General features: G+C 41.3%; 2 protein-coding genes across 8 annotated transcripts in view; one reads left to right on the forward strand and one right to left on the reverse strand.

Moving 5' to 3' along the window:
• Nucleotides 1-10168, reverse strand: part of CENPN (centromere protein N) — a 20596-nt gene extending 10428 nt beyond the window's left edge. For 2 of the 5 annotated variants that reach the window (XM_081215559.1, XM_081215560.1), the window contains exons 1-5: nucleotides 9951-10020; nucleotides 7377-7557; nucleotides 6052-6097; nucleotides 4161-4220; nucleotides 3784-3860 (exon numbers count right to left, since the gene is read on the reverse strand). In XM_081215559.1, the coding sequence (XP_081071685.1) occupies nucleotides 3784-3860; nucleotides 4161-4220; nucleotides 6052-6097; nucleotides 7377-7547 (354 nt within the window). In that variant the 5' untranslated portion in view covers nucleotides 7548-7557; nucleotides 9951-10020. Of the gene's footprint in view, nucleotides 1-3783; nucleotides 3861-4160; nucleotides 4221-6051; nucleotides 6098-7376; nucleotides 7558-9950 lie in introns of all 5 variants that reach the window. The other 3 variants (XM_081215561.1, XM_081215562.1, XM_081215558.1) reach the window with 2 other exon arrangements.
• CMC2 (C-X9-C motif containing 2) lies at nucleotides 10082-25613 on the forward strand. Of its 3 annotated transcripts, XM_081215565.1 has the most exons (4): nucleotides 10082-10641; nucleotides 16999-17114; nucleotides 21389-21460; nucleotides 25227-25613. In XM_081215565.1, the coding sequence occupies exons 2-4, from the start codon at nucleotides 17034-17036 to the stop codon at nucleotides 25311-25313; spliced, it is 240 nt and encodes a 79-aa protein (XP_081071691.1). In that variant the 5' UTR covers nucleotides 10082-10641; nucleotides 16999-17033; the 3' UTR covers nucleotides 25314-25613. The 3 variants fall into 3 exon arrangements, with proteins under 3 accessions (XP_081071691.1, XP_081071689.1, XP_081071690.1); XM_081215563.1 differs by lacking the exon at nucleotides 16999-17114; XM_081215564.1 differs by lacking the exons at nucleotides 16999-17114; nucleotides 21389-21460.
• The last annotated feature ends 2321 nt before the right edge of the window (nucleotides 25614-27934 follow it).

The raw sequence follows: 27934 nt of genomic DNA on the forward strand, positions 1-27934 counted from the left end.
AAAAAAAAAAAATTTAAGATGACATAAACGAGTGTGGCCAAGGGTCCTAAGTGGTTTGGCGAAACTGGGACTGTTCTCTTGGCCATTGTATCCTCCACTGGCCATCAACTGTCAGTAACTGGCCAAGGCCCACAAGCTACTGAACATACGTATGCTTGGCATGAGAATCAAATGAAGCTTACAATACAAAGAATCACCACATATTTAACACAAACATACTTAACACAGACCATCATTATTACACTACATGATACAGGCATAGAAAGGGACAGAAAATGTGCTACCTTACAATTGAAACAGTTTTTAGTTTCTCTCTTCTTTGTAAGTTTTTTCAAGAACTTTGTATTTTGAAGAGTTTTACCTGGTAAGATGTAGTTAATCTTCTCTCTCTCTCTCTCTTTCTCTCTCTCTCACACACACACACACACACACACACACACACTCACTCACTCTCCACCCATCACTCCCCAGTTAAGCTCCCTGTGTCCTCTCATATCAGCTTCTCTCCCCCATTGGTTCAGAGCAGGAGTTCTTTACCTGAAGTCCATGGTTAGAATTCAGGGCATCTGTGGACTTGCTGGGGGAAAAATTTCATCTTTATTTGTACTAATTTCAACTGAAATTTAGCATCTCCTTCAATTGGAAAGTAGGCATCAAAACAGTGGAATTTTAGGACCGTTACTTTGTTGTCCATAGAAATCCCAAATACTCTTACCATGTTATAATTGTTGCACATGCCTCAAAAATACCATTTACACCTATTAGTACTTTGAAACTAGTTGCTTTTAGACCCATTATGAGATTATTTATTGTGTTAATAAAGAAGCACATGCATTACTTATCACAATTTGCCATTTTAATACCTTAACTGTATTTTTAATATCATTTGTTTCCCCTGTGAGTCTATGGATTTTATTTTATAGCATTTAAATACACTCTTCTGAGAAGTGGTCCATAAGCTTCACTAATAGCCAAAGGGTCCTTGGCACAAAAAGGTTAAGGTGCCTGTCCTAGAGCAGCAGGTGAGTCACTCTTCACTCCTGGGCACCAGGAGATGCTATTTGTCATGACGTCACCATCATCAGCCTTTGGGAAAGTGGGGTTATCCAGCCACTAGTTAAGTTATGTGGAGGAAGGTGAAGATAAGCCAGGAGTCCTCAGTTGAGGAAAGGGCTGAGGACATGTGGGCCACCTCGGAGTAGAGGGACGGGGAGACAGAGAAGACACACGGCCTTTAACTGCTCATCCTCTTCATCTAAAACCTGCAGCATACAAAGCACGTCACTCTCTAGCTGGCCTTTCAAGCAGGAGAGATATGATCAGTAAAAAAGCTCCTTTGTCCCCCCAGCCTCCCCTGCTAGTGTGCCTGAAATTCATTCAGGAGGCAAAAGCTTTTGGTAGTGATAAGAAAAGAGAAATCTAGCAACTGAAATACATGGGCATCAAAGTGGGAGGAAATGTGAGTGTTTCAGACTCTTTTCTCCATGCGTGGTGAGGGCAGTGGCCTGGGGTTAAAAGAACAGAAGTTCCTGGTGCCTAAAACAGGGACAGGAAAGACCATCAGGTGAGAAGGTGCTGGGAGGGAAGATGCAGATAAACTCTGAACTGGACCCGAGAGAGAGAGAGACACTCTCTAGGTTTCTTGTTTTGGGTGAAGTAGGGTGGGAGTGTTTGCTGCGAGTGTTTCTCAAGATGAGTTAGCCAGTCATGTTCAGCTTCATAAGAAGGCTGCTTCCAGAAGGGTCCAAACCACATATCCACAACACTTCTGGAGGGGTGGCCAGGGGTTATGTGGTAATGAGGTTCTTTGTTTAAAAAAAAAAAAAAGCAGGTGCATGTGCCACAGTCACAGTCCAGACAGGACTCTCCTGTAATGTCTGCAAAGTTCATAATTTCATGGTAAGAAGAGTTTTCAAATAATATAATCCAAAATAAGAACTTAGGAGCAACGTAAAAAAAAGTGCTTGCTTATTCACAAAATTAAAAAAAAAAAGGAGACATACCTTCTCTTGGTTCACAATTTTCTTTGAATTAATTTATAAATTAAATGCAGGGAATTCCCTGGTGGTCCAGTGGTTAGGACTCTGCGCTCTCACTGCTGAGGTCCTGAGTTCAGTCGCTGGTCAGGCAGCTAAGATTCTATAAGCCGTGTGGCACAGTCAAAAAATAAATAAATGCACCCCTACTCAAAAGGCTGAAGATTTTGTTTTGTTCTGTAAACCTGAGAAAATGTTTCTAAGATTCATCTGGAGAAACAGTTAGGACATTTTTCACAAAGAAGAGTAATTGGGGGTAGGGGCCAGGTTGACTTGTCTTAAGGGTTATTGAAATGTTTTTAAAAATACAGCGATTAAAGGAATGGGGAGTTTGCTCCAGGCAAGTGGCCCTCCTGATACCAAATCCAGAAGCAGGCAGAGCAGCCTACATGGTAACTGGCAGGACCGCTCTGAGTGGTCTCCCTGCAGGGGCAGAGCCAGCCCTGGAGGAATAGACCAGAGTAGGTGCTGCCTGGAGGCAGCTGCTTTCACTCACGCTAAGGCCCTGCTCCTGCTGGAGGAAAGTGAAGGGAGCAGTGAGGAGGGGCCAATGGGATTGCTTCCATGTGTGGGACACATCAGGAGCAAGAAGAAATATTTCCCTCCAAGAGTCTTGTGGCAGAAAGAACAGAGCTTGCGGATGAGCCTGGGAAAAGGATGTACTTTTACTGAGACCTGAGCACATTTATAAGCAGTAGAGTAGGAATCAGAAGAGGCAAGAGATTAAGGATGCAAGAGAACAGAGGAAAATAAAGCAGGTATGTTGGATAAGGACATAGGAGATGATTCACCGCACACACAGAGGGTCATTATAAGAAAGGAGATGAAGGAATATGTTTGGTGACAGGTGGGTAAGTAGAAAGCAGGACCAGCTAGAGACAGGATGAGGTAAGGGGATGGAGAGACAGGTCAAGGAGTTTATCAGAGAAGAGGGAACACCACTATGCCAGAGAGGACAGGCAGAGCACAGTGAATGGGACAGAGTTTTTGGCATGTCTTTATATGCAAGGAGGACTCAGGCAGAGTTAGGAGGAAAGGGAATGAAGTAGGGGAGGCTGTTAAAAAGTGATCACCTCAGGACCTACTGTATATCACAGGGAACTTGGCTCAATATTCTGTAATAACCTAAATGGGAAAAGAATTTGAAAAAGAACGGATACTTGTATGGGTGTAACTGAATCACTTTCCTGTATGCCTGTAACACATCATTGTTAATCAACTATACTCCAATATAAAAAAAAAAAAAGCAATCACCTCAACCTAGGATAAGATGTTGAGGTGGTACCTGTGGAAACAGACTGGCAGCTGAGGACTCTTCGGTGCTCTCGAGCTACCCTAACATTGTGGCCACCAGCCACCTAGGGCCATTTAACTAAAATTCATTACAGTTAAACACGACGAACATTTTAGTTTCTCAGTCACACCAGCCACACTTCAAGTGCTCAGTAGCCACACGTGGCTACTAGCTGGGTCCTGGACGGTGCTGATCTAGAACAGTTCCATTGTTGTACAGTCCTACTGGGCAGTGCTGCTCTTGAGAAAGAAGCAGTACCCCTGAATTGAGAGGTAAGGGGAGAGGAAAGTTTTTACACTGAGTAGAGTTTGTCTTTGATATGGAATAGAACAGTATGGAATATTACTAACTGAAATTCTTACAAATTGAAAAAAATAATGTAGTAGCGAATTTTAAGTGCACAGGTGCCATGAAATTGAATTTTATGGAAATTCAGATAAATTTTATTCTTACATTTTTTAATGCTCTCTTAAGAATTTTCTTGAATGAACTTTTGAATTGTTCCATATCAAAAAGGTCAGTGCCTTCACCTGTCAAAATGAAAAGAAAAATCAAGAAGAATCAAGGGAGCTACAGTGTCTTCAATACGTTTACAAAGATCCTGAAGATAAGCATTTGGTGTAACCTCAAAGAGCAGTAATGATCAAATCACACAAACTCTGCTGGTACCCCTGACAGAGCATCACCAGATATGTTTCTCATTTTTCTATACATGAGTAACAATCACCACATTTGGAAAGAAAAGAGACTTAAGAGGAACAAACTGCTACTCATTTTTAAATTGCCAAAACATCAAATACAAGTGTTCAGTTAAAAATGGAAAACATTACCTGGTCCTTTACTCATCTGAAAAACATCCCAAACTTTCTGATGCCGATGAAATTGAGTATCTGAGACAGGGAGGAAGAGCTTATTACTATCATATCGAGAGAACTTTCAACTTATAAATACATATTTTTAATAATGTGAAAGTGGAGAAAACTAACAGTAATTTACGAATTAAGTTATACAGATCTTTATTCAAAATATAAATTTTAAATGGATTAAATTTACTCCAGACAAATAAAACAAGTCATAAAGAATTACTCCATATAGTAGAGATTTAGCATTTATTCTTAGACCATTTATTCTGTCCACACAGGTCTACTCCACAGACTGCTGCATCTGTGCAGCAAGCCAGGGAGGATGTGCTCCTGGAACTGGTGTTGCTATCGGCTTTCCTTAGTCCAGAGCACTCTTCACCTAGCTCGCTGCACATCTCATTCTGGTCTCTACTAAGATGCCACAGTGCAGAACGGCCTACCCTGAACACCCTATCAAAATCGACCCCCCCATCCCGCCCTGCTGTAGTTTCCTTCATAGTACTTACCACTACCTGACATTGCAGCATACATTTAGATGTTCATTTGTACACTGCTTGTACCTGTGGGATATTGGACTGAGTCTTGTTCACTGCTGTAGTCCCAGCATCTAGCCACTGGCTGGCATTAAACATATATATTTGATGAATGAATGAATGAATGTATGATGTAGAAGACACCCTCCAGGAGTTACAAACTTAAAGAGTATCTTGGAGTGAAAATGGGCCTCGGAAGTTACTGAGTTCAGTCCCAACACATTATCATCCTGGCTTTACTCTGTCGCTGCGCTGACCTCGGTCTGCATCCCTGTGTCTTTGGACCTAGGACCAAGGTGCTCTGAACCCCATAAGAGGGGTTGTTGGCCCCAGTACTCAAGGGCACCAACCTGTTGTGCCTTTGTCTTATTACTTTTCTTGTCCTGTGTCTTTTTTTTTTCTTTTTTCTTTTTTTGGTGCCTTGGCGTCCTTGTCTCCCCATCCCACCCCATTTATGGCGATGGCCTGACAATTCTTGATTATCCAGTTCTGTCCAAAACAGGTGTAATCAGGTATAATGTGATGCCTGCCCTGAAAGATAGCATCCAAAGGGTTTTGTTTCTTTCCGGTATTTTCTTCCTTGGTTCTCTGTTTCAGAGTTCAGATGGCCTGCTAAATGATCTTTGAATAAGGTTGCTATCGTAATGATGGAGATTAAAAACTTTTTGTCATTAATGATTCTTTTAAACACCGTGTAGAAGTTCATGATAAGGGGCAAGGACTTAAATACAAATGCAGACATTTCCTCAAATAGAACACGTGCTAGACTAATCCATGATATTTGTGACAAGCTTGGTCCACCTCTAGTGTCTCCTATCTTAGCCGGGGGCCCAATTTCCTTCTAGTTGCACATAGAGACCCCAGAGCCATGTATGCCTCTCCCATTTAGTGCCCCCATGACCACTCGACATGCAAGTATGGTCAGTGTTAATCCTTACATTCCTTACAAGCTGCACTGTAATTAGAACACATTCGCAGACATCTATTTTCAAATTCTGTTAATAATAATACAAAGCCTAACAAACATTAACTATGTGCTTATTGTATGCCAGTTACTGTGCTAAGGGCTTTTCAAGTCTTATCTTGTTTAACCCTCATAACAATCCTGTGAAGTAGAAGCTGTTATTATGTCAATTTTACTTAGGAAAAGTCTGAGGCTTAAAAAAAGGTCGCGTGACTTGGCAAAGGACACAAGACTGGTAAGTGACAGAGCTGAAATATGAAACCAGGTCAACTTGACTCTAGAATCTGAGCCGCTAAATACAAAACTGCCTCTCTGATGAAACTGGACTGGTTAAGCGTAAATGCAAATCACCAAAACTTACAAATGATGTCTAAAAGGGCTCCATCATTGAGACTTGCACGATTCTCCTGAAAGAGAATATACCATTTTTAGTAATCGTGGTGATAGGTGTGGTTCTACCCCATCTACAGCACATTTTAGGATTGCTTAGAGCAGATGAGGGCCCTCTCAATACTCTACTGACAACCTGTCTCCCATCTCTGCTCTCCTGTTAGGTAACACATACACCTTCTGATTCTGAAGGTGTCTCATTCTGATTCTGTGTCTCATTACAGGTTCTCACACTGTTCTCCCCCGATCTAATCCTCATTTATCACTTTTAACTTTTTTTTTTTTTTAAATCTATGGTATCTGTCTAGATTTCCTCTATCCCAGGTTTTCTCAACCAGGTGCTAGTGACATTTTGAGTCAGATAAAGCTGTGTTGTAGAAGCTGTCCTAGGATGTAAAGGAGCATTCCTGGCCTCTACCCACTGGAAGCCAGCAGCACCCCAATCCCACAGTTTTGACACCCAAAAGCGTCTCCAGACATTGTGTCCTCTGGGAGACAAAATCATCCCAGCTGAGAACCACTGCTCTATACACACACATTTGTATGTTTACATATTATATAGTTTCTTTCAGTGTTATACAGAAAGATCTAGTTTATTCTTTTTAATGGTTAAGGAATATTTTATGTGGACATATCATTATTTATCTAATCTCCTAAGTATAGTTGTTTCCAATTTTTTTGTGTGTAAACAATGCTAGTTAACATCTTTATATATAGATATTTACATATCTATAACTAACTAGGTATATAAATGTTTATCAATTATGATATTACATATACCTCCTTATTTTTTATTATGTTTTCCATATATGTAAATTTCGAAGTGGAATTGCTGGGTCATAAAGTATACTTATTTAAAAATGAATGAGGAGGGGCTTCCCTGGTGGCACAGTGGTTAAGAATCCTACCAATGCAGGGGACACGGGTTCGAGCCCTGGTCCGGGAGGATCCCACATGCCGTGGAGCAACTAAGCCCGTGCGCCACAACCACTGAGCCCACGCCCTAGAGCCCGTGCTCCGCAACAAGAGAAGCCACCGCACTGAGAAGCCTGTGCACCACAATGAAGAGTAGCCCTCGCTCGCCGCAACTAGAGAAAACCCGCGGGCGGCAACGAAGACCCAACGCAGCCAAAAAAAAAAAAAAAAAAATTAGTTCCTTTTCCGCTATCGTGGTACGTAGCCCTCCTAACTTCACACCCTAGCAGCTACCTTACATCTCTTTCCGACCAAGGAAAGGAAAGAAAAAAACCAAAGGGTAGCGTCATGTTCAAGGTTAATCATTTTGAACACTGTTACCTCACAAAGCAGAACCAAGTCCTGAACAAGAGATTCCTTTCTCTGCCGGAAGTTTACAGTCTGCAGTTGATTTTCAGACAAAAAATTCCAGGTTTTTAGTATTGTCATCATTTCAGTCAATGGGATTTTCAAGATGGTCCTCCTGAAAAACTCGGAAACAGTTTCATCCATCCCTTTGGCACTTTCGTAAAGACAAAACCAAAAACAGCACGATAAAGTATTAACCAAACACAAAAGTGTAAGTTAGTGAATTTTCAGCATGATATTTTTAGCCAGAATTTTGATTTGCAGGTCAAACACCCAAATGTTTACCATTTTTCAGGCGCTCTGGGAACAGTGTTCCAACAGGAGGATTAAATTATTTTCTCCTTAAGCGTTCATTTAAATATGTTTTAGAGTTTTTAAAAATTAGTGCTCTCCCTCCTTTCCTGGCTAGAGTGTTTTGATCTTTTGATGGCAATGACATGTGAATCATTCACTCATTTACTGATTCATGTATCAAATTACTGAGCACCCGTGTGTGCCAGGCACTTTTCTAGGCACTGGGGATAGATACAGCTTTTAACCAAAAAGACAAAAATCCCTGCCAATATGGAGCGTCCTTTCTAGTTGGGAGAGACAGGCAACAGGAAAATCACAAAAATTGTTAAAAGCGATAAGTGCTGAGGAGAAAACGGAGCAGTGTTAGGAAGCAGTGAAAGTGCAGCAGGCTGGCAATGGGTGGTGGGGATGGAGAGCAGGCCTCAGAGAGAAGGTGACATTTGAGCCAATCCTTGGGGAGGGAGAGTGAGCCATGGGGCTAGCTGGTGGAAGAGCTTTCCAGGCAGATGGAACAGCAAGTGCAAAAGCCTCGGGGCCTTCAAGGGACAGGGAGAAGGAGGCCTCCAGAGAGGTCAGAGTGGTGAGTGAAAAGCCACAGAGGAGGAGGTGAGGTCAGAGATCATGAAGGTCTGTGTTTATGACTAGAGGCAGAAGTCAGTCTGTCAATCTCACCTGCTTCTACCAGACTATGGGATTTCCAAGGACAAATAGAGGAGATTCCCCTAAAAGAATCCTCGCTGCGACGTATTTCTACCATTTAAGTGTTGAACACGGCATATAATTTATTACCATCACCCACTTCTGAAAATATATGGGTAGTTGAATATACTGGGTTGCCCAAAAAAGTTCGTGCGGGTTTTTCTGTAACATCTTATGGCAAAACCCGCACGAACTTTTTGGCCAACCCAATACTTTGAAAAGATACTAAAAACAATAGTTAAAAATAAAGAAGAATGATTAGTTCTTTAGAGAGAAAAATAACTGAATTAAGAATGTGGGAGCAGCATCAGGATCATGAAAATTGAGCCTGACTCATTTCCTTGTCCAGATGCAGGACCCACCTGCCTTAATGTCAGGACTGAAATCCTCACCATGGTCCACAAGGCCCTGCGTTGTTTGGTTCCTGCATCCCTGTCATCTACCACTCTCTCCTTGGCTTTCTGAGCTCCAGCTACACTGCCCTTCTAGTTTGTCTATTACAAGAGGATCCCTTCAGCTAAGGGCCATTGCATCTGTGGTGACCCCTGCTTAGAAGGTTCTTCTGCACATATTCACATGGCTCTTGTAATTCAGGTCTCAGCCATGCTTCTTCACAGAAGACCACCCAATCTAGTTATTACCCTGACCACCCAACCTAGTTATTTCCCCACCTTGTCTTTACAGAACTATCTGAAATTATCTTGCTTATTGATTACTTTATTGCATTAAATATTTGATTAAGCTTCACTAGGGCAGGAACTATGTTTGTCTTATTCATAGCTGCATTCCTAGAATCTAGAACAGTGTCAGCCCAATAACTGTCTAGTGGAAATACTTGTGGAATGAAGTCTTAGAGACTCTCCTGAAGCAGCCGTGCCTGAGGAGGTAAACAAGCTGGGAAGGATTAGGGTCCAACAGTCGGTGACAATATCAAGCCGACGTCTCCCATCAAAAACACTGGAGGTGGTGGTTGTTAAAATGCAGATTCCTGGACTCCAACGATTTAAACTGGGGTGGGTGTGGGGGACCGAGAAGGGCTTGAGATTTTTGCATTTTAAGACTAAGAGTCTTAATTCCCGCTAAACGTTGGGAATGCCATTCTAAAGAATTCTGGTAGAAAGAGTACACGCAATCTCATCAATAAAGTTGGAAAACCCTTGAATAAACTCTTCTGATTCCCTGTGATTAGCTAATTTCTTTTTACATCTGAGCGCTTAGCACAGTGCTTGGCTTGGTGCTCGAGATATAACAGCTGAATGAACGCATGACAAAAAAGGTCCCTTTTAAGTAACTTTCCTGGAAATCTGCACAGGCTAAGAGCTGCCACAAGGAGCAGCAGGAGTAATGCGAGAGGCTGCAAAGACTAAAAAGGACGGACGCCAAGGTTAACCAAAACCAAGAACACTCAACTCTGGGGAAAGCAGCAACCCAGGGCTCGGATAGTTCAGCCGGTGACAGCTCGGCGCGGCTCCAGCATGACGCAGGCCCTACGTGAGGCCCCGCCCCACCACGGGCGGATGTGACGTCACGGCCCAGCGTCACCGCCCTCCTCACCTCAGCCTCAACTGTAGTCCCCAGCCTCCGGCCCGAGACCAAGGGCCAATCCCGCACCTTGGGACTTGCGGCAGTCGCGAAAGAGTCGCCTCAGAGGCGTGGGACGTGGCTTCTTCAAGGCTCCCGCCACGCTCGGAGGCCCGATGCCATGCCGCCAGGGATCCTCTTACCGTCCCACATCGCCGGCTGCCTCTCTCCTCATCAGCTGTTCCCGCCTGCTACACCTTCAAAGACACCAATTGGAGTTCCCGCCGCCCTGGAGCCCCGCCCACCAGAGCCAACACTTTGGACTGTACCCTCGGCACAGGGGACCGTGTGGGGAGAGCGACGGGAGTGAAACTCGCCGAGTCCCCGCCTCACTCTTCTTAGCAGAGAATATTGTTTGAATGCTTTAATCCCAGCCACGAAATCTGGCTCGTCGGTTCGACTTAAAGTTCAGGCTCTGCCGCGCCTTCGCGGACTCGCTCTCCCTCCCCCTACAGCGCCAGAAAATGGGCCTGTCCAGGCCGGATGGCGCATGCGCATCGGGCGGCGAGCGGTGGGGGCTGGCCGCGCGGGGTCAGGCGTGGAGGGCGCGGAACCTTCGCCACCCGGAGCTGTCCAGGCTCCGGCGCCCTGGTCGCCTGCTTTTGGGTGCAGAGTCTTCACCGGTGAATACCGCTTCCGCTTTCCGGGTGTGGCCGCCAGTCGGGTGAGTCTCGGGAGTCCGGGCCGTTCCGAGGAGCGCTCTCTTCGTGGCCGAGGTGTGAGGGGAGGCCGCGGGACACTCACCTGTCCCCCCTCAGGTCCCCAACTCGCGCGCCCCGCTGTGTGCCATCCTGCCGGGACTTCGCGCCCGCCTGGGGGGTTGGGACCACTTCGCTGGGTGTTGCCGGGGCGTTGGAGTCGTCCTGAGCTCCCCGCCCTCGGGCATTCTCTGGGACGCGCGCTGGTAGTTGAGAGCCGGCTTCGGTGTAGACTTTCACTGTCTGCGAGAATGGGCCCCGCCGCCGCCCTCGAGCCTGTGACATTGGGCGAGCTCCTCCTCACCACGAGCGTCAGCCTCCTCGCCTGTGAAATGGGTATAACCCAGCGCCTCGGTTGTGAGGAGGGAAGCCCTGAACACCGTGTCTGACGCGGTGAGCGCTCAGTACGTTGTGTGACTATTACTGTTACTGGGTATCTAGGCGTTTAGGATTTGCTTGTGGTAGGTGGGAGCCTGTTAGGGCGCGTCTCAGCTTCAGAGAAAGTTCCCACCAATCCGTCTTGCGATGCGAGAATCCAGTGAGATCACCCTCAGTACGCTTTTCAAGGAAAGTGACATTCAAATCTCGTTTATTGGGTTTCAAGATGACTGAGCTTGTCGTTTCACAGTAAGTGGTTTATGAAGAGTCTTCAGTAAATCCGAGTTCTGGAAGCCTTCATTTGAAGACTTAAATGCATAAAAGAAGTTTGCGCTGGCAAAGGAATTCTGTTGTGACAGCCCCTTGTGTCTCCTTTTCTATCCACACAGGCTTCTGCACTTGTTTGGTTGATTTAAAGTGACCCTCATTTCCCACCTTTTAAAAAAGAAACTATGTCGGTGTCTGAATTCATTCTCAAATCCATGGTAATCCTATACTCAACGTTCCGCAAACATTTATTGGGCATTTGCTATGTGCATTTAGGAGAATGTCCCTTCCCTCACTAGCCTGTGTGTTCGTGGAAGTTCACGGACTGATTTTGTTTCCTCTGAAATTCACGTGATCTGACGGTGCTCAGCACGAAGTAAGCGCTGATAAATATTAGTTCAGGGAAAGCTGCCCCTGGGCCCATTCCTTAAGGAACTATGTGGGTGGCTCTCAGTAGCAGTGGGGCACGGTCTATACTCTGGGAGCACTTGTCACTTACTCAAAAGCATCTGTTTAGATTTGGTGACTTTGCAGCTGTGATAAGTAAAAGTGGGTAGGGTAGGTAGTCCCCTGCTGTGTCTGCTACCTCTGCTGAATATGGTGCAGTTTGAAGTAGAGAAACACTCATTTAACTAATTCCGGTGCTTTCTGAAATGAGACTTAAAAAAATATCTTTTAGAGAGCACTAACAATTATTTCATCATTTTTCCTGGAGAACAGATTCTTCAGACTCCGAACAAGAGCTTTTCTGGCCTCGTTTTAAAATGACATTAGAGGGCTTCCCTGGTGGCGCAGTGGTTGAGAGTCCGCCTGCCGATGCAGGAGACACGGGTTCGTGCCCTGGTCTGGGAGGATCCCACATGCCGCGGAGTGGCTGGGCCCGTGAGCCATGGCCGCTGAGCCTGCGCGTCCGGAGCCTGTGCTCCGCAACGGGAGAGGCCACAACAGTGAGAGGCCCACATACCGCAAAAAAAAAAAAAAATGACATTAGAAATCATAATTGTAGTGTAAATTTCTCTCTGGTGGGGTCACACAATAGCAAAATCTTTCTAAAGAAAGCCTAAGTGGCATTAAAATATAGGGTTTCCCCCTTGTGATCATAGATCTGCTGAAATGTGTTATTAGAATGCTTCCTCCCTTTTCTTCACTAGTTAATGTATTTCTTACTCTCGTTTTTTTTTTTAATTTTCTAAAATTGTGCCACCTGGTGGTTGAAATCTTCAGCCTATCATAGAATACTCGTTAGAAAAATTTTACCTCAGGGTCTTGGTAGAATAAGGTGAAGCAGTGAGTAAAATAAGACTATAGTCTTTATATCTTTAGTGAGGGCACCCTACTGCTTCAACCCTCCCAGCTTACCCCCAAGTAAAAGTTACAGTTGCTTTTCAGGGGCCTATTAGCCAGTTATCAAAATATCAAATTGTCACAGATGAACATTTTAAAGAGTTTAAGTGGACTGTTGTGGTATCAATGTGTGCATCCCTGAGGAAGTGGATGGGATTGGCATGGGGAAGGAAGAGCTGTAGCTGTGACAAGTAAACCGTTCTGATGGTTTCGAAATGCCAGTGTAAAAGTGGGACTGAAGTTTTGTGTTTAACTAAGTACTAACAGTTTGAAAGGAATTTATCCCTCTCTTTCTCACTGCAAACACCCATACACAAAGTCTTGTCACCAATGAACGCTCCCTTCACCTTTGCTTCAATAGTGCGGCTGATGTTCATAATTACCTTGGTGCTGCCTTTTGAGATTGTTTTCTGTGTTATCAGTAGTAACAGGCGTTTATCCCTTGAGGGCAAATTTTATTTTTGGGAATGGCTTAAATTTAATTGTGAACTTAGATTTGAGAAGAAAGGTAAGGATGCAACGTAAGAATATACTCTGTAACATCCTTAATTAACTTAGCCAGTCTCTTGGGCACATTAGGACAGATAAATGAGAAGTTCACACAGCAGCCTGTTTCATTGTTGGACAGCTCCAGTAAGATGACAACTGCCTCTGTAACTGCCACACTTTGGTTTCCAGTCCTGTCCTCGGACACATCTCAGAGTCAGTTCAGTTCAGCCTTTCCCATCCGATGACGGGGCATTTCAGAGATACTAATAATGCTTTACCTTTGTCGCACTCACTCTTCACTATTTCAGATACTCTCACATATGTTATTTTAAACCTCATGTTATAGGTCAAGAGCTAATTCCATTTTATGGAAGAAGAGACTTAGGTCTCAGATTAAGTTAGCCGAAGTGATAAAACTTGTGAATAGCTGTGTCCACAGCCTTTGCCTTCAGACCCACATCTTCTCCCTTCAAATCCATTACTTGTCATACTTAACCAGGCTGTTCTTTTTATCTGTCTCCTCTGTTGTGGGTTTCCCTAAGTTAGTAAATATTCCCAGTTTCATGAATGGCTTCCTGTTTAAACCTAGTTTCAGAGCCATCTCCATCCTGAGCATTCCCCCCGGGGGTACTCAAATTGTCAGTATTCTGGACATGGCTGATTAGGACACACATAATACTTTTCTTTTTCTTGATGTAGACAGATCCTCTCTTTCTAATAATATGGGATAATATTACATTGACTTCTTTGAACCTAGGCCTAGAATTAGTCCCTGTTGAAGTTGTAGCTAACCAGAGGTTCTTTGGGAAATAGTTTTTTTCTGTCTGAATTTATTTCGTTCACAAACTGCTGGGAAGGCATGTCCTTCCTATTTTGAATGCGGGAAAAATCTGTCACGGTGGGAGATACGTTGGGTAGTAACTCTGTCACTTACTGTGTGACCCGGGGATTAGTTTTGCTATGAAAATATGAGTAATGTGTACTTTGACCTACAGAAAAGCTCTTTCTTATGGTTCAACTGAACTTAAAAAGGTACCTACTTCCTCCGGTTATTGGGAGGATTATAAGACTTGTGCCTGCACGTGGTAAGTGTTCAAGAAATTATTTTCTACTCTAATAATGTGGATATATTCTTATGGCTTTGATGAGATTTAAAAAATAAGAATATGCAATATATATTTAGCTTTTATTCAGTTCATAAAACGTTACTTTTAGTTACAATAGTGTTACTAGAATAAGCTTTTAAAGATGACTACTGGAGGGTGTCAGCACTCATTTAAATGTGCTCTAAGAACAATGCCATTGTTTTAGAGTTATGTTTTGTATATTACACCCAGGAGTACAGCAGTGCATCTGCATATACACCAACAGTTAGCCAAAGCTGTAGATAGAGGGAAAGGGGAAGAAGAGAATATCTAACTAAAAAGAGAGGATGGAGGCAAGAGGGGAATGATTGATAAAGCAAGGAATTTGTTAGATAAGGGATAGGTAAGTGTTTAGAGCTTTAGGTTAAGTCACAGCTTTCACCAAGAAGAATAGGAAAAGGAAACTATATGAAACCATTTTCTTGTTTGACACAATCACCTAGGATAAGTAGGTAGACAGGAAGATGTTTTATTGGCACCGTGACTGGGTCTACAGTAACGTATATATTTGATGTAAACTTTTGTGGAGGGAGGAAAAATATGTATCATGATATACATTTACGCTTATATACAAGGTGCATGTGTATATTTATCTCAGCAGCCAAGTGTGTTCTTAAGTTTTACCTTACCAGTGAGAGAGGCCATTCCAGTACGTCAGAAGCTTGTTTCTGAACTGTAAAAGCACACATTTGAGGGCTGGTTGATAGAAATATGCAAAAATATTTTGTCAAATATATTTATGGAATAAAATGTTAATGGCGTTTTCTGGGTGACTAAACCAGTGTACATCTCCCTTCAGAAAAAATAAGCAAGGCAGAAGTAGGATAACTAATATATACATAAGTGTAGGTATATAATACTGGTATAATATTAGATGACTTAAATTGCTGTACTGCATGAGACCTCATTTTTCTGAGGCAAAATTTTCATATCATTGAAAAGACTTTGTCATCAGTGACAGGCAGACAGAACTTGAACTTGGCTGCATTTCCAGTTTGCATTTCAAATACTCAAATACTTACTTGGCACAGCTGCCTGATTTGTGATCTTTAGCTGTGGGGTGTGTGTGTGTGTGTGTGTGTGTGTGTATTTAGTAGTTAGTGGAACAGTGATCTTCTGATATTTTTATCACTTGAAATCTGAAATAGTAGATATTATAATTCTTTGCAATTATTTGTTTAGTCATTTTTAAGGATTTTATTTGTTGGGAGTGGGAGGTTGATGGGCAGTTTGAATTTCTTGGAACTTTTTTTAACAGCTTTATTAAGGTATAATTTACATACCATAGAATTCGCTCACTCTAAGTGAATTCAGTGATTTTAGTAAGCTTCTACAGTTGTGCAGCCATTACCACAATCCTATTTTAGAACATTTTCGTCCCCCAAAGTTTTCTTTGTGCCATTTGCATATTAATCCGCACTCTCACCTTTGGGCCTAGGCATTGATCAGCTTTTTGCCTCTACAAATTTGCCCTTTTTAGACATTGCATATAAATGGACTCATGCATTACAGTCTTTTGGATATGGCTTATTTCATTTAATTTAGTGCTTTTGAGGTTCCTCCCTGTTGGCACATGTATAAGTTCATTCTTTTTAATTGCTAGGTAGTATTATCCCATTGTATAGATATACCGATTTGTTTATCCATTATTTGATTATTAGACATTTGGATTGTTTCCAGTATTGACTATTATGAATAATGCTATGAACATTCACATATAAGTCTTTGTGGGGATATATGTTTTCATTTCTCTTGGGTGTGGTCTTAGGAGTGCAGTTTCCAGGTCATATGTTAAGTTTGTGTTTAACTTCTTAAGAAACTGCCAAATTGTTTTCCAAAGTGTCTGTACTATTTACCGTTCCCAGTTGCAATGAGTAAGGTCCCTTTCCTCCACATCCTAACTGGTGCTTGGTATTGTCTGATTTTGTGATTATAGCTATTCTGGTGGATGTGTAGTAATCTTTTCTGAGTTAAAAAGAATAGGTTTAAGAAAAGAATAGGTGAATAGTGCTGCATAAATATAGCAAACACCTGAAAATGATGTTTTATCTTAGACCTTGGCTGCTAATTTTCTTCTTTGTGAAATGAAGCAATTAAACTTAATTTCAGGGATTTTAGGTTCTTGTTTTCATTGTAATAATTGCATTTTATGAGCATATATGCTTAATTTGAGGAAAAAATTTCCACATCTGCTTCTTGTTTCTCTTCATGGTTTAGTTAGATTTTCTCAGCCAGATGTTAGTTAGGAAGAAAGCAGTCTACATTAATTCACACTGATGTGAGACTGACTAATGGCCCTTTAACCCTTATACATTTAAAAAGGATTAATAGGCCAGTTCTCTTCATTGGTAGAATTTCATCCGAACAAAATGAGTTGTAATCAATTTCAGGAATGTGGGAAAAGTAATTGAAGTCAGGCTTATTAATATAGGCAAGCTGTTTCTGCTTGAGCACCTATTTCCAGGATTGGGTCTCTTGAGGAGTCCGCTTTTTCCTGAACCTGCATATTCTCTAAACACTCCTGATAACCTGCCAAATCTGTTAAGTCATTGGTTAAGGAAGCTGAGGCTCAAGTTTAATAATTTGCCTAAGGTCAGCATTCTTTTCTGATAAAAGTCACTGCAGGTTCTCACTGAAAATAGTTTTAGGTCGCATTAACAAGTACAGTCACACATATTCAAGACACTCTTGTATCCACAGGTTGCTCTGCTGTGCTCCATCTCCTTCTCCTAAAGATGCATCCTGACTTATCTCCACACTTGCATACTGAAGAATGCAACGTCTTGATTAACTTGCTTAAGGAATGTCACAAAAATGTAAGAGTTCAGAAAATGACCATAAAGCAAAAATGAAACCTAGGTACAGCACAATGATGTAAAACGTTATCTCCATTAATGGAAGGAAATGATAATGTCTTAGTTATGGGTCTTAGCTTAGTAAAGATTGATGCTTGTGATTTTTTTTTTTTTTTTTTTTTTGCGGTACGCGGGCCTCTCACTGTTGTGGCCTCTCCCATTGTGGAGCACAGGCTCCGGGCGCGCAGGCTCAGCGGCCATGGCTCACGGGCCCAGCCGCTCCGCGGCATGTGGGATCTTCCCGGACCGGGGCATGAACCCGTGTCCCCTGCATCGGCAGGCGGACTCTCAACCACTGCGCCACCAGGGAAGCCCTTGTGATCTTTTTAGAAACCACTTCCCTTTATGATGAGTAGAAATCAAGCATGGTAGTGTATTAGGGAGCTTCTGAAATGATATATAGTAATTGGAATCCCTGTTCCTTGTTCCTTGAATTCTACAGTTCTGTGTTTAAAGGAAGTTGAAACATTTTTTATAATTATATGTTAACTAGATTTAAATTATGACTGGCCTAATTTGACAGGTTTACTTAGTCGTTAGTGGAATGGAAATAAAATTCCATGGTTAAAACCAAAATAGAAAATAAGCCCAGTTTTGGAATGCGTTAAATTAATCTGATATTTTTCCCATTGTCAAATATTTAGCTTTTTTTCATGTATTTGATGTATGAGACAGTTATAAGGAGCATTTGTGTTTTTCTTTAACTTTGCATGATGCATTATTTCCTTCATGTTATTCATAAACTGTAGATATATCAGATTCCAATAATAGTATTATTTAAAGGAGTAAAATTTTAAGACTAAAAGTAAGGTAGTAAGGAATGCCAATGACCTGTGAAGTCAGGTATTTATACTGGTTCAAAGAATGTTGTTGATGACAATATACTTTTCGGTAAACTATTTCTGCCATACATCTAGATTAAGAATTGATACTGTGGGATTGACATATATTCACTAATATGTATAAAATAGATAATTAATGAGAATTGATATTGTAAGTCTTTTTAACTTTAGCCATTCTATGGATGTGTCATAGTATATTATTTGGTTTTAAATTGTGTTCCCTTGGGGGCTGATGACTTTAAGCATCTTTTCATGTACTTATTGGCCATTCATATAACGTCTTTTGCCCATATTTTAAAATTGGGTTGTTTTGTCTTGTTATTGAGTTGTAAGAATTCTTTTTATCATTTGGCATACAAGTTCTGTGTCTCATAAGTGTATTGTGAATATTTTCTCCCAGTCTGTGGCATCCTTTTTTATTTTCTTAAAGATGTGTTACAAAGAGCCGTTTGTAAGTTTGATGAAGTCTAATTTACCAGTTTTTTCTTTTATTGTTTATGTTTTTTGTGTTCTAAGGATCTTTGTATATTTCCTGGTCACAAAGATTTTCTCCTGTTTTTTCTTCTAGAAGTTTTATAGTTTTACCTTTTAAAATTTAGGTCTGTGATTCAAGTTAATTTTTGTGTAGGGTGTGAGGTATGAGTCAAGGTTTATTTCTCTCCCTGTGGATACCCAGTTATTCCAGCACCATTTGTTGAAGAGACTGTCCTTTCCCCACTAAATTACCTTGGTGGCTTTGTCAAAAATCAGCTGACCATATGTGAATGGGTCTACTTCTGGGCTCTCTGGTCTGTTCCAGTGATTTATATGTCTGCTCTTAACACCAATTGATTCCAGCATTATCTTACTGGGGCCACCTGGTCCCATGACTGTTTTGTCCTCTTTTCTGTCCCAATTCACCTTCCATGCTGCATCTGGAGTGCTCTCTCAGACGTAAGTTTAATCACTGTTCCCCTTAATGGCTCCCTTTGCCTGTAGAATAAACTCTAAAATTTCTTTGTGTTTTGAGGCCTTCATGTACTGGCCCCTACTTACTCTTGGGCTTGACTACACGCCCCCGCGCCCCTCATCCTTCCTGCGTATTCTTGTCTGCAGTTGTACTGGAGCATGTTTTTGTCTTCTAAGCCTTTGTACTTGCTTTTTTCCTATGCTTAACCTAGAGCCTTCCTCACTGTCTCAACTTCTCATTTGCTTGATCAGGTTTTATCATCCTCCAGGCTTTATTCTGCTTAATTTGTCATTTCCACTTCCTTTTCTTTCCTGGCCCGGATTCTCTGTACTCCAGTAATACTGTATATAATAGATTTCCTACGTTATGGCAGTTACTCTTACACTTTTTCGTCTCAGGACTCCTTCACACTCTTAAAAGTTATTGAGGACCCCAAAGAACTTTTGTTTATGTGGACTATATCTACCAATATTTAGTGAATTAGAAATTTAAACTGAGAAATTGAAAAATACTAATTTATTTAAAAATTATAATAATAAACCCATTACATGTCAATAGTTATTTTTCATAAAAAAGACCTTGTTTTCCAAAACAAAAAAATGGTGGAAAGAGTGGCATTGCTTTTGCATTTTTGCAGTTCTCTTTAATGTTTAGTTTAATAGAATACAGCTGGATTCTCATATCTGTCTCTGCACTCAATCTGTGGTGATATTACACTTCATGTAGCCTCTGGAAAAATCCACTGTACCCTTGTGAGAGAATGAAAGTGAGCAAAGCAAATAAGATCTTCAATTATTAGGAAGATAGATTTTACCTTCCCCTGGAAAGGTCTTGGGTAGCCCTGGGGACTACACTTTGAGAACCGCTGCTTTATAGCAGTCACTTCATGATTTGTCTCTTTTCCTCTGACTCTGAGCTATGAGAGTAGGGCCCAGGTCCACCTGGCTCGCTGTTGTGTCCCTAGTGCCTGGGACACTGTCTTCCAGACACCGGCTAATTGATTCACTTATTCAATCAGTTGCTCTACCAGTTTGTTCTCTATAAACAGACACCAGGCACTGGAGGCTTATGCACGTGTATACAAGAGAAGTGCAGTCCATGGGCATTTCTTTTACCAATTCCACTGGGGCGTTTTTCACATAATGTCACAAGAGTATAATTCTCATTTGGGCTAATGTTGAGGTGAAAGTGAAAATATAAATTAGTTTTTGTCTTGAATTTTTAAAATAAGATGTATGTGTATGGGATGATATGAATAAATATAAACTAAACTATGAAATACTGCCTTACATTCTAAAAGTTTAACCCTTTCTGGTATTTCTGTTTGGCCAGAAGGTGTGTGAAAAAGCATTGTCCCTGTTTGTTGTCAAGGAGGTAGTTTATACACAGGAAATATTTATCCTGAAAAGGTAATTAGGTAATCAGTAGGAGATCTTAAATGCTTGCCAGAAAAACTCTGACCATTTATTCAGTGTGGACCAGAAAAGTACATTTAAAGTGGTGAAGAAACAGGGAAAAAAGAAGTAGCATGACTATTACTAATTATGCGTTGTCTGGTTTCCATGAAATCCTTAATTAGAAAGAAAAGGAAAAGATGTGCTTATTGTTACAAATTCAGCATTTATGGCATGTCATTATAGGAGATCACCATGCTGTCTGACCTACCCATAAAAATCGTGACATGCAAACACACTAATTATGGCCCTACTAAAATTCAGGTTCTTGATGTCAGTCTTTATCTGCTTTGGAGCATATATACTTTTTGCCATGATAATAGTCACAGGACTTGAAACCACTAGAAGATTTTTATTTTTGCTTTTCAAACAAAGCAGACTTTGAATTCAGACATTGATTTTCTTATCTTGTGAATTACTGGCTTGGTTATGTGGCCCTTACAGGCCATCTAATAATAGTGTTTTGTGTTTCTAATTTATTTTGATGACATTTTGAATGGAGGCAAATGAGAGAATGGCTTTGGCACCAAGCTTTCCATAAGTAACTCTTCTATGGGACAGGAATGTTTGCTCGTGAAGGAAGTTACTGGTCGTGTCAATATGGCTACACTACCCTTTGACATCACTGTATAATAGAGGATGGATAACATGCCCTTAAAGAAAGGGTATTGGGTAATAAAATGCTTTTCACTCGGTCATTGTGAGGTTTTGGCAGGTTAATAGTCTTCTCTTTTATCAAAGAAAAGTCTTTTTATTTTTCATTTCTACCTATAGAGCATTTATTCCTCTTTTGTAGGAATGCCAAGATACGCCTGTTTATTTGTATATTTTATACTTGTGACTTAACTATTTGCTTAACTATTAACTGTTTGCTTACTGACAAGATGACCCATTAAACCCATTTCTGTAGGAATAAGTGTTTCAATTCTGTGTGCCAGAGACCTTAGCATATTATGGGATGAAATATTTTACGCCTTTTCTTCCTTTTAGCACAGCATTCTGAAATTTTTTGGTCATTGCAATGATCTTGATCGGGAGATGAGAAAATGCTTGAAGAATGAGGTAAGGAAAATGTTAAAGGATGGAAATGGTTGAACAATAGAAAAGAACATCTTGGAACAATATTAAGTTTTTTGCAAATTTTTGTACAACATCAAAAATTGACTTTATATGTATGTCTTCACCTAAAACCAAGAGGAGAAATGAAAGTGTCTTCTGGGGACAGTTTTGGGACATTGCTGATGTTTTTTTGCATGTACATAAATGAAAACAACTATCTTATAATAGTCACTGTAACTCCTTTGGATGAATTTTTAAGGTTTAGGACATTGAATCTGTTCAGCAGAAAGACTTGTCAGTCAGTGTTTAGCTATAGCAGGTAACTAAAACTCTCTGGGCCTCAATTTCCTTGTATAACATGAGGAGGCTAGACTTAGGCTCTTCTCAGCTTTAAAATTTTGAACTTCTTTATAATTATAGTATGTACAACCCATAGGGATCTAGTTTGACTTGTTTGGAAAGACTCGTTTCCTGAATAGAGTTTTAGGCTATGACTTGGACTTGGGCAAACAACCAAAGTTTATTGTCTTTTTGCAGGTACTGCAAACTGAACAGAGTGCATTTTAAATCTTTGAAAAGAAATTTAATTCCATTTCTGTTTTGTTCATCAGATATTTTAGGTCCAGAACCTTTAAATATATATAACTACTAAAAATCTGCCCTCCAATTTGTGTTTTCTGTACTTTTGAACTTTTTTTCCCCTATGAGCCTCATATTGAAAGGTATTAGATATGATATTTGAAGCCATTCAGCATCTATGAATCATTTTTTGTGTTTTCCACTTTGGGGTTCTCCCCCCCTACACCCCCGCCTTCCTGGAATCCCTTTACAGCATCTTTCCTGTTTGAAAAACTTCCTGGAGTTGTAATAATTTTCTTTGTGTGAACAAATGGGTATAAGTGTTTTAAACTGATTTTTTTTTTTTTTTTTTTTCTTTTTGCGGTATGCGGGCCTCTCACTCTTGTGGCCTCTCCCGTTGCGGAGCACAGGCTCCGGATGCGCAGGCCCAGCGGCCATGGCTCACGGGCCCAGCCGCTCCGCGGCATATGGGATCCTCCCAGACCGGGGCACGAACCCGTATCCCCTGCATCGGCAGGCGGACTCTCAACCACTGCGCCACCAGGGAGGCCCTAAACTGATTTTTGAAAAGAGTTTTTTCATCATATGTAAATGGTAGTTTATATGGAAACTAAACCTAGGGCTGTGTTCCTATTTTAGTAAGATCATGGAAAAATAAAACCCATAGTGTTTTATTTGGTATAGCTGTTTGTTTCTTACATGCTTTCAGTTGTATAAGATAGCTTTTTTCCTAAGTTTAGATTTTTTTTTTGCCCTTACAGTTCAGTGATTTTGCCATTGGTTTGGTGATTAGATCCTCATATGAAATTTTTTTTTCCTATTTGGTAGAAGACCGTGTGGATATTTTTCTTATTTTGTCTGAGTCTGTTTTCGTATAAATGTCAGGTTTTCTCCTTGACTACTTTCTAAGCCCTCTATGTAGTTTTTTATATTGCTTCATTACCTGATTTATAGATGTTTTTCTGTCTGTTCTTTCATCCTTCAATTTTCCGAACCTGTGCTCATTTATTTCCTCTCTGCTTTTAATGCTTCCCAGTTTCCCATTTACTGCTTCTAATGCTCTCCTCCTACCATTTCCTTCATGTGTCATTTAAGTACTTCATTCTTTGAAGCTTTTAACTAGAAAAAAGGTCCGGCCAGTTCTTTCTGATGCTCTCTTTGCTGCTTTGTTGCTGCTTTTGTTCTTTTTATTGAAATAATCGCTAATACTACTTTTGCAGCATCCTCTTTTGTCCCTCTTACTTGTTTTGTTTGGTTTGGTTTTTGGCTAATTGACCTTCCATGCTGTCTGTGTTGTTTGGTGGCGTTTTGTGAATAACATAGTTATCCTTTTTTTTTCTTCTTTTATTCAGGGGCCATGTTGACTCCCTTTGGAGATACCGTAACATGTATTTTAATATAGACTCTGTTTTAATTTGCTTTATGACTTATTTTATTGGCTTGCTACAGAGTATTGTCTTCTGAAGACTTACCCATTAGACCCTCCTTTGAACCTGATTGTTGGAGGCTTCATATGATTAAAGAGGGATATCAAATATTTTTCTCAGAGCACGTATCCCTCCATGTTCTACAACTTTTTTTTTTTAACCTTTTAAAGCAATGAAACACCCTTCCCCTCTCCCCCTGACAGTCTTATGAAGAAAATTAATGTATGACGGATAAAAGGAATGTTTTGGTTAAAGGGACCTGGTGTTTCATCTGTTATTTGAAATGGCCCTTTGATGAGGAAAAAAAAAGTTTGAAAACTGCTACTATTCCAGAAAATATGTTAGAACTCTTCAGTCAAAACTTTAGACCTAGAAAACTTCTTAAAGATTATCTAGCCCAACTCCTTACATTTGAGCTTACTGGCCCAGAAGATGAAGTACCTCAACGGTGTTAACCTCAGGACTCAGGGGAGGGCAGCCAGAGTCCCTGCTTAGTGCTGTCACTAATCTTTTGTTTCTGTGGCTTCTTTCCATATCCCTGACAGCTGAAAGATTTTGATGTCCACTTACTCACATGTACTCAGTTTTTTCAACTTGAATTTGCTTTTCCTTTTTTTCCACTCTGCCTAAGGACCCCTCTTGCACCTTTAAAATGTCTTTATTGGTGTATATATTATAAGCATGTAAATATACACTTATGAAACCACTTACATTCAAGTTTCTCTGCTTTAAACAAGTACTTTTTCTCAGTGCCAGGCTCTGGGTTTCCTGTTAGTTATAACCTGCTGGCCAGATCAGAACACTAGGCTAAAATCCTCCAAGGTGAAAACTACATTTAGATTCAACCGATTACAGGAACATAAGATTTGGGGAGAATTGGGTTTGATGACTATTCATGATGAAAAAATCCTAGGAAGTTCAGCTGACTATAAGTTTCCATATGAACCATTAGGATAATATGGTTACTAGCAGCCAGTTACTCTTTTGGCAATATTTATAGAAATATGATGTGTCTAGGTCATAAGAACTAGTAGGCCCACTGTAGTCCATATCTGCCGGACTTTGTTTAGAGCACTGGAGTATTTAATTCTGGTGTGGTATTTTTTTATAAGGGGTTATTCATATTAAAGTGTTGTATAAAAGGCACTTTACAGATAAGCCTTTAGAAGGCAGAAGCTATGTTCTGTGGAACAGTTGTAGAAACCAGCAGCGTTCAGCCTGTAAAAGAGATAGTGAGTGGGTTACCTGTAATCAGGTATTTGGAAGATTGTAGCAGGCAAGGAGAAATAGAGGGAAGTAGGAGAATTTACAGGGAAACGCTTATTGGTTCAACACGAGAAGCTCTGGAACAAGTAGAAGTGTCCAACAGTTAAACAGGCTGCCTCTCAGAGTAGGGAGCCTCCTGATTAAGAAGTGTTCAAGTAGAGGTTAGATGACACGCTAGGTTGTGAGCTTCTGGAGAACAGGGACAGGACTCATCCACCCTAAATATTTATTGAATTCACATTTTGGGAGGAAATTAACTCAGCAAATATCTCTGCACCTACAAGGAGTTAGGTGCTGTACTGTATTGAATGAAATTTTACTAGATGGCCTCTAAGGTCACTGTTTCCAATCTCAGATTCAGTGAAATAAGAGCCATGTAGAAATTTTGTCAGTAAAAATGTTATTTTTATTTTGCAAATATATCTAAATATTTAACGTATGTAAATGATGACGTAATCTATTGTCTCTTTTCTCCCCCCCTTCCTTTTATTTTCTAGTACATGGAAAAGAGGAACAAGAGCAGGGAGCGTGGCAATGCAATGCGAAAGAGACTTTTTAATCCTCCAGAGGAATCTGAAAAATAGATCATATTTTCATTGGATGCCTTGGCTGAGAGAAGACCCGAAGACTCTTGGGTGGTAGTTGAAGGAATCCCGTTGCATTTGGTCTTCAGAATCCTTTGAGTGGAAAGTGACCCATGAGAAATCGAGCCTTGGAGAAGTATGGAAACCCTGGATCTGGAATGTTGGTTGGGCAGAGCTGTTAGTACTCTCTCTCCTCTTCCAGCGCACCTGAGACTTCTAACATGTTTGTTCCCTTTGCCTATGGCCTGTTGACATTTGAGTAACTTATCTCCCTCAATAAAATCATTGATTCTAATAATATTTTCTCTGTTCTCTTAGACTCTCTTGGAATTAGGGCAAAATGGTGCCGTTAGACTTCTCTTTTTGCAGTGTGGCAGTTCTGGAGCCTAAACGTTGAAGGCACAGCTAGGGCAGACAGAGTTTAGGGAAATCCCGGCTGCGTTAACTCTATGAAAATCTTCCAACTTTATTGTTTTTAAAGAGCTCTTTTCCAAAAGGTTAAATGTTTAGCACTGATAAAATTGTGTCTGGCTAGGATTTAAGTCTGAGCAGACTTAGCTTCTCTGTTTGGTTGAAGGTGCCCACCCTGGGTGCCAATTGTCTCGTGGACATCAACCTTAGGCCCGCGTGCCTCCTCTTTGCTGGGCACAGGGCCCTTCTTCCCAGACTCATTTCTAGCAGCCATCCTGCCAGTGTTCCTTTTGCCGGGTGTTTCTGAGACCTGTGACAGTCTGGAAGCCAGCTTCCAGCCATGGCCACAGCAGGGCCTTGAACTTCCTGTTGGATAAGGTGTCAGCAGACTGTGAGCCATGAGCTCTTTGTAGTGAACTCTGCCTTCATGTGCAGCAGGAGACCTTGTTGGGCATCAGTGTTTGGTAGTGATTTCCCCATCACAAGAGGTGTTCAAGAGGCTGGACATTCATTTAGCAGGGGGGTTACCCAGGGTAACAGACATTTGATAAAGGCATGGAGGAAGAATCAGAATTAATTCTGAGGTCCCTTTCAGGACTGAGATTTATGAATATTTATTCAGTCAGCCCTCCCCCAAGTGTCAGGCAGTACAGGTACAGAAGTGAGACATTTTGTCTTCAGAAGCTTGTAGTAAACTGACAAGTTGACTATTACAGTAGTGTAGTAAGTACCGTGATTAGGTAGGTGTCATGGAAAACATCGGGCATCCATGCCCAGCCTTCAGGAGGAAGGAGCCATTCCAAGAAGGCTCCTTAGCAAAGGTGACCTTTGGCAAACAGAGTGAAAATGGAACTTTCTCAGGAACTTAAGGTTGTTTAGCCTGACTGGAATATGAGAACTACTGGTGGAAGAAGATCCCAAACAGCTTTGAATTCTGTTGCAATTTTATCTTCAGTGCTATGATAACCAGTTGGGGAATTAGAAATGGTGACTAGGGATTTGTGCAGGGGCCTTAGTTGGAACGATGATGTGTTTCAATTTGTATTTTAATAATATTTTTCTGGTTATGGTTTGGGGGATAAATTGGAAGAGATGGGAGATTACACCCAGGGAGACCAATTTGGTTTTTGCCCCAACATAAATGAGAAATTAGGGCCTGAGTTAAAGAAGTGGCTTGGAGATCCAGAAGAGGGACTAGATTTGAGGGGAATTTGGACCTAGAGTCAGCATGACTGACTAGGTGGAGGGTTTAAGAAGAGTCCAGGAGGTCTCAGGCTTTTGATTTGTGTTTTCATGCTGATGGTCCCTGCCCTGAACTGGAGCGAGTACAGCAGAGGTGTGGTGAAGTGTTGAGTTTGCAGTGTGTGTGGAAGATCTGGATGGAGGTGGCTTTTAGACTTTTGAGTGTTCAAACCTGGAGCTTATTAGAGTCACCAGGACTAGAGCAGATTTGAGAGAGGGCAGCATGCAGATGGCAGCTAATGCCCCATGGGCCCATGTTGACAGTGGACTGTGAGTGGCGTTTTATAGACCAGAATGAAACTTTGGGGTCACTTAACTTAAAAAACAATTGTATAAGTTCATTTTTTATGGAACATTCAAACAATTTATGTCTTACAGAGTAAAAATTTGAAACCCTTTATACCCCTATATTACTTGACTCCCCAGAGGAATCTGTAGTTGACAGTTGGGTCTTATGCACTTACATGGATATTTCAGGACAGGAGAAGGAGCCCTGTGTACAGAGAAGGAGCAGGCATAGAGGTAGAAGGCGAACCACAGGGAAGGGTGCCTCAGATTGCCAGGTAGTTATGGAGGAGGGAGTTTCACGGGGTCAGAGTAAGGGCTGAGGTACCAGTTGATTTCGTTCCTCTGTCATGTGTGACCTTAGAATGGTGTGGTGTGGGGTGTGGAGAAGTGGGTGGAAGCCCGGGTGGAGCTGGAGGATTCAAGCACCTTTGAAAAGGCTTGGCTCTGAAGGGAAGGGCAGTGGAGAGTTGAGAGACAGTCTTCTTTTTTTTTTTTTTAAATTAATTAATTAATTAATTAATTTTTGGCTGCGTTGGGTCTTCGTTGCTGTGCATGGGTTTTCTCTAGTTGCGGTGAGCAAGGGCTACTCTTTGTTGTGGTGCGCGGGCTTCTCATTGCAGTGGCTTCTCTTGTTGCAGAGCAGGGCTCTAGAGGCGCGGGCTTCAGTAGTTGTGGCACGC

This window comes from Mesoplodon bidens (assembly GCF_964165515.1).
Source record: "Mesoplodon bidens genome assembly, chromosome: 18".
Lineage (NCBI taxonomy): Eukaryota > Metazoa > Chordata > Mammalia > Artiodactyla > Ziphiidae > Mesoplodon > Mesoplodon bidens.

What these genes read in the sequence shown, in the direction of transcription:
- CMC2 (XM_081215563.1), top strand. Translation starts at nt 10,468, where the DNA reads ATGCGCATCGGGCGGCGAGCGGTGGGGGCTGGCCGCGCGGGGTCAGGC. An exon ending in CGGGTGTGGCCGCCAGTCGG is followed by an intron (nt 10,642 to 21,388) that starts GTGAGTCTCGGG and finishes TCTTCCTTTTAG; the next exon opens with CACAGCATTCTGAAATTTTT. An exon ending in GAAAATGCTTGAAGAATGAG is followed by an intron (nt 21,461 to 25,226) that starts GTAAGGAAAATG and finishes TTTATTTTCTAG; the next exon opens with TACATGGAAAAGAGGAACAA.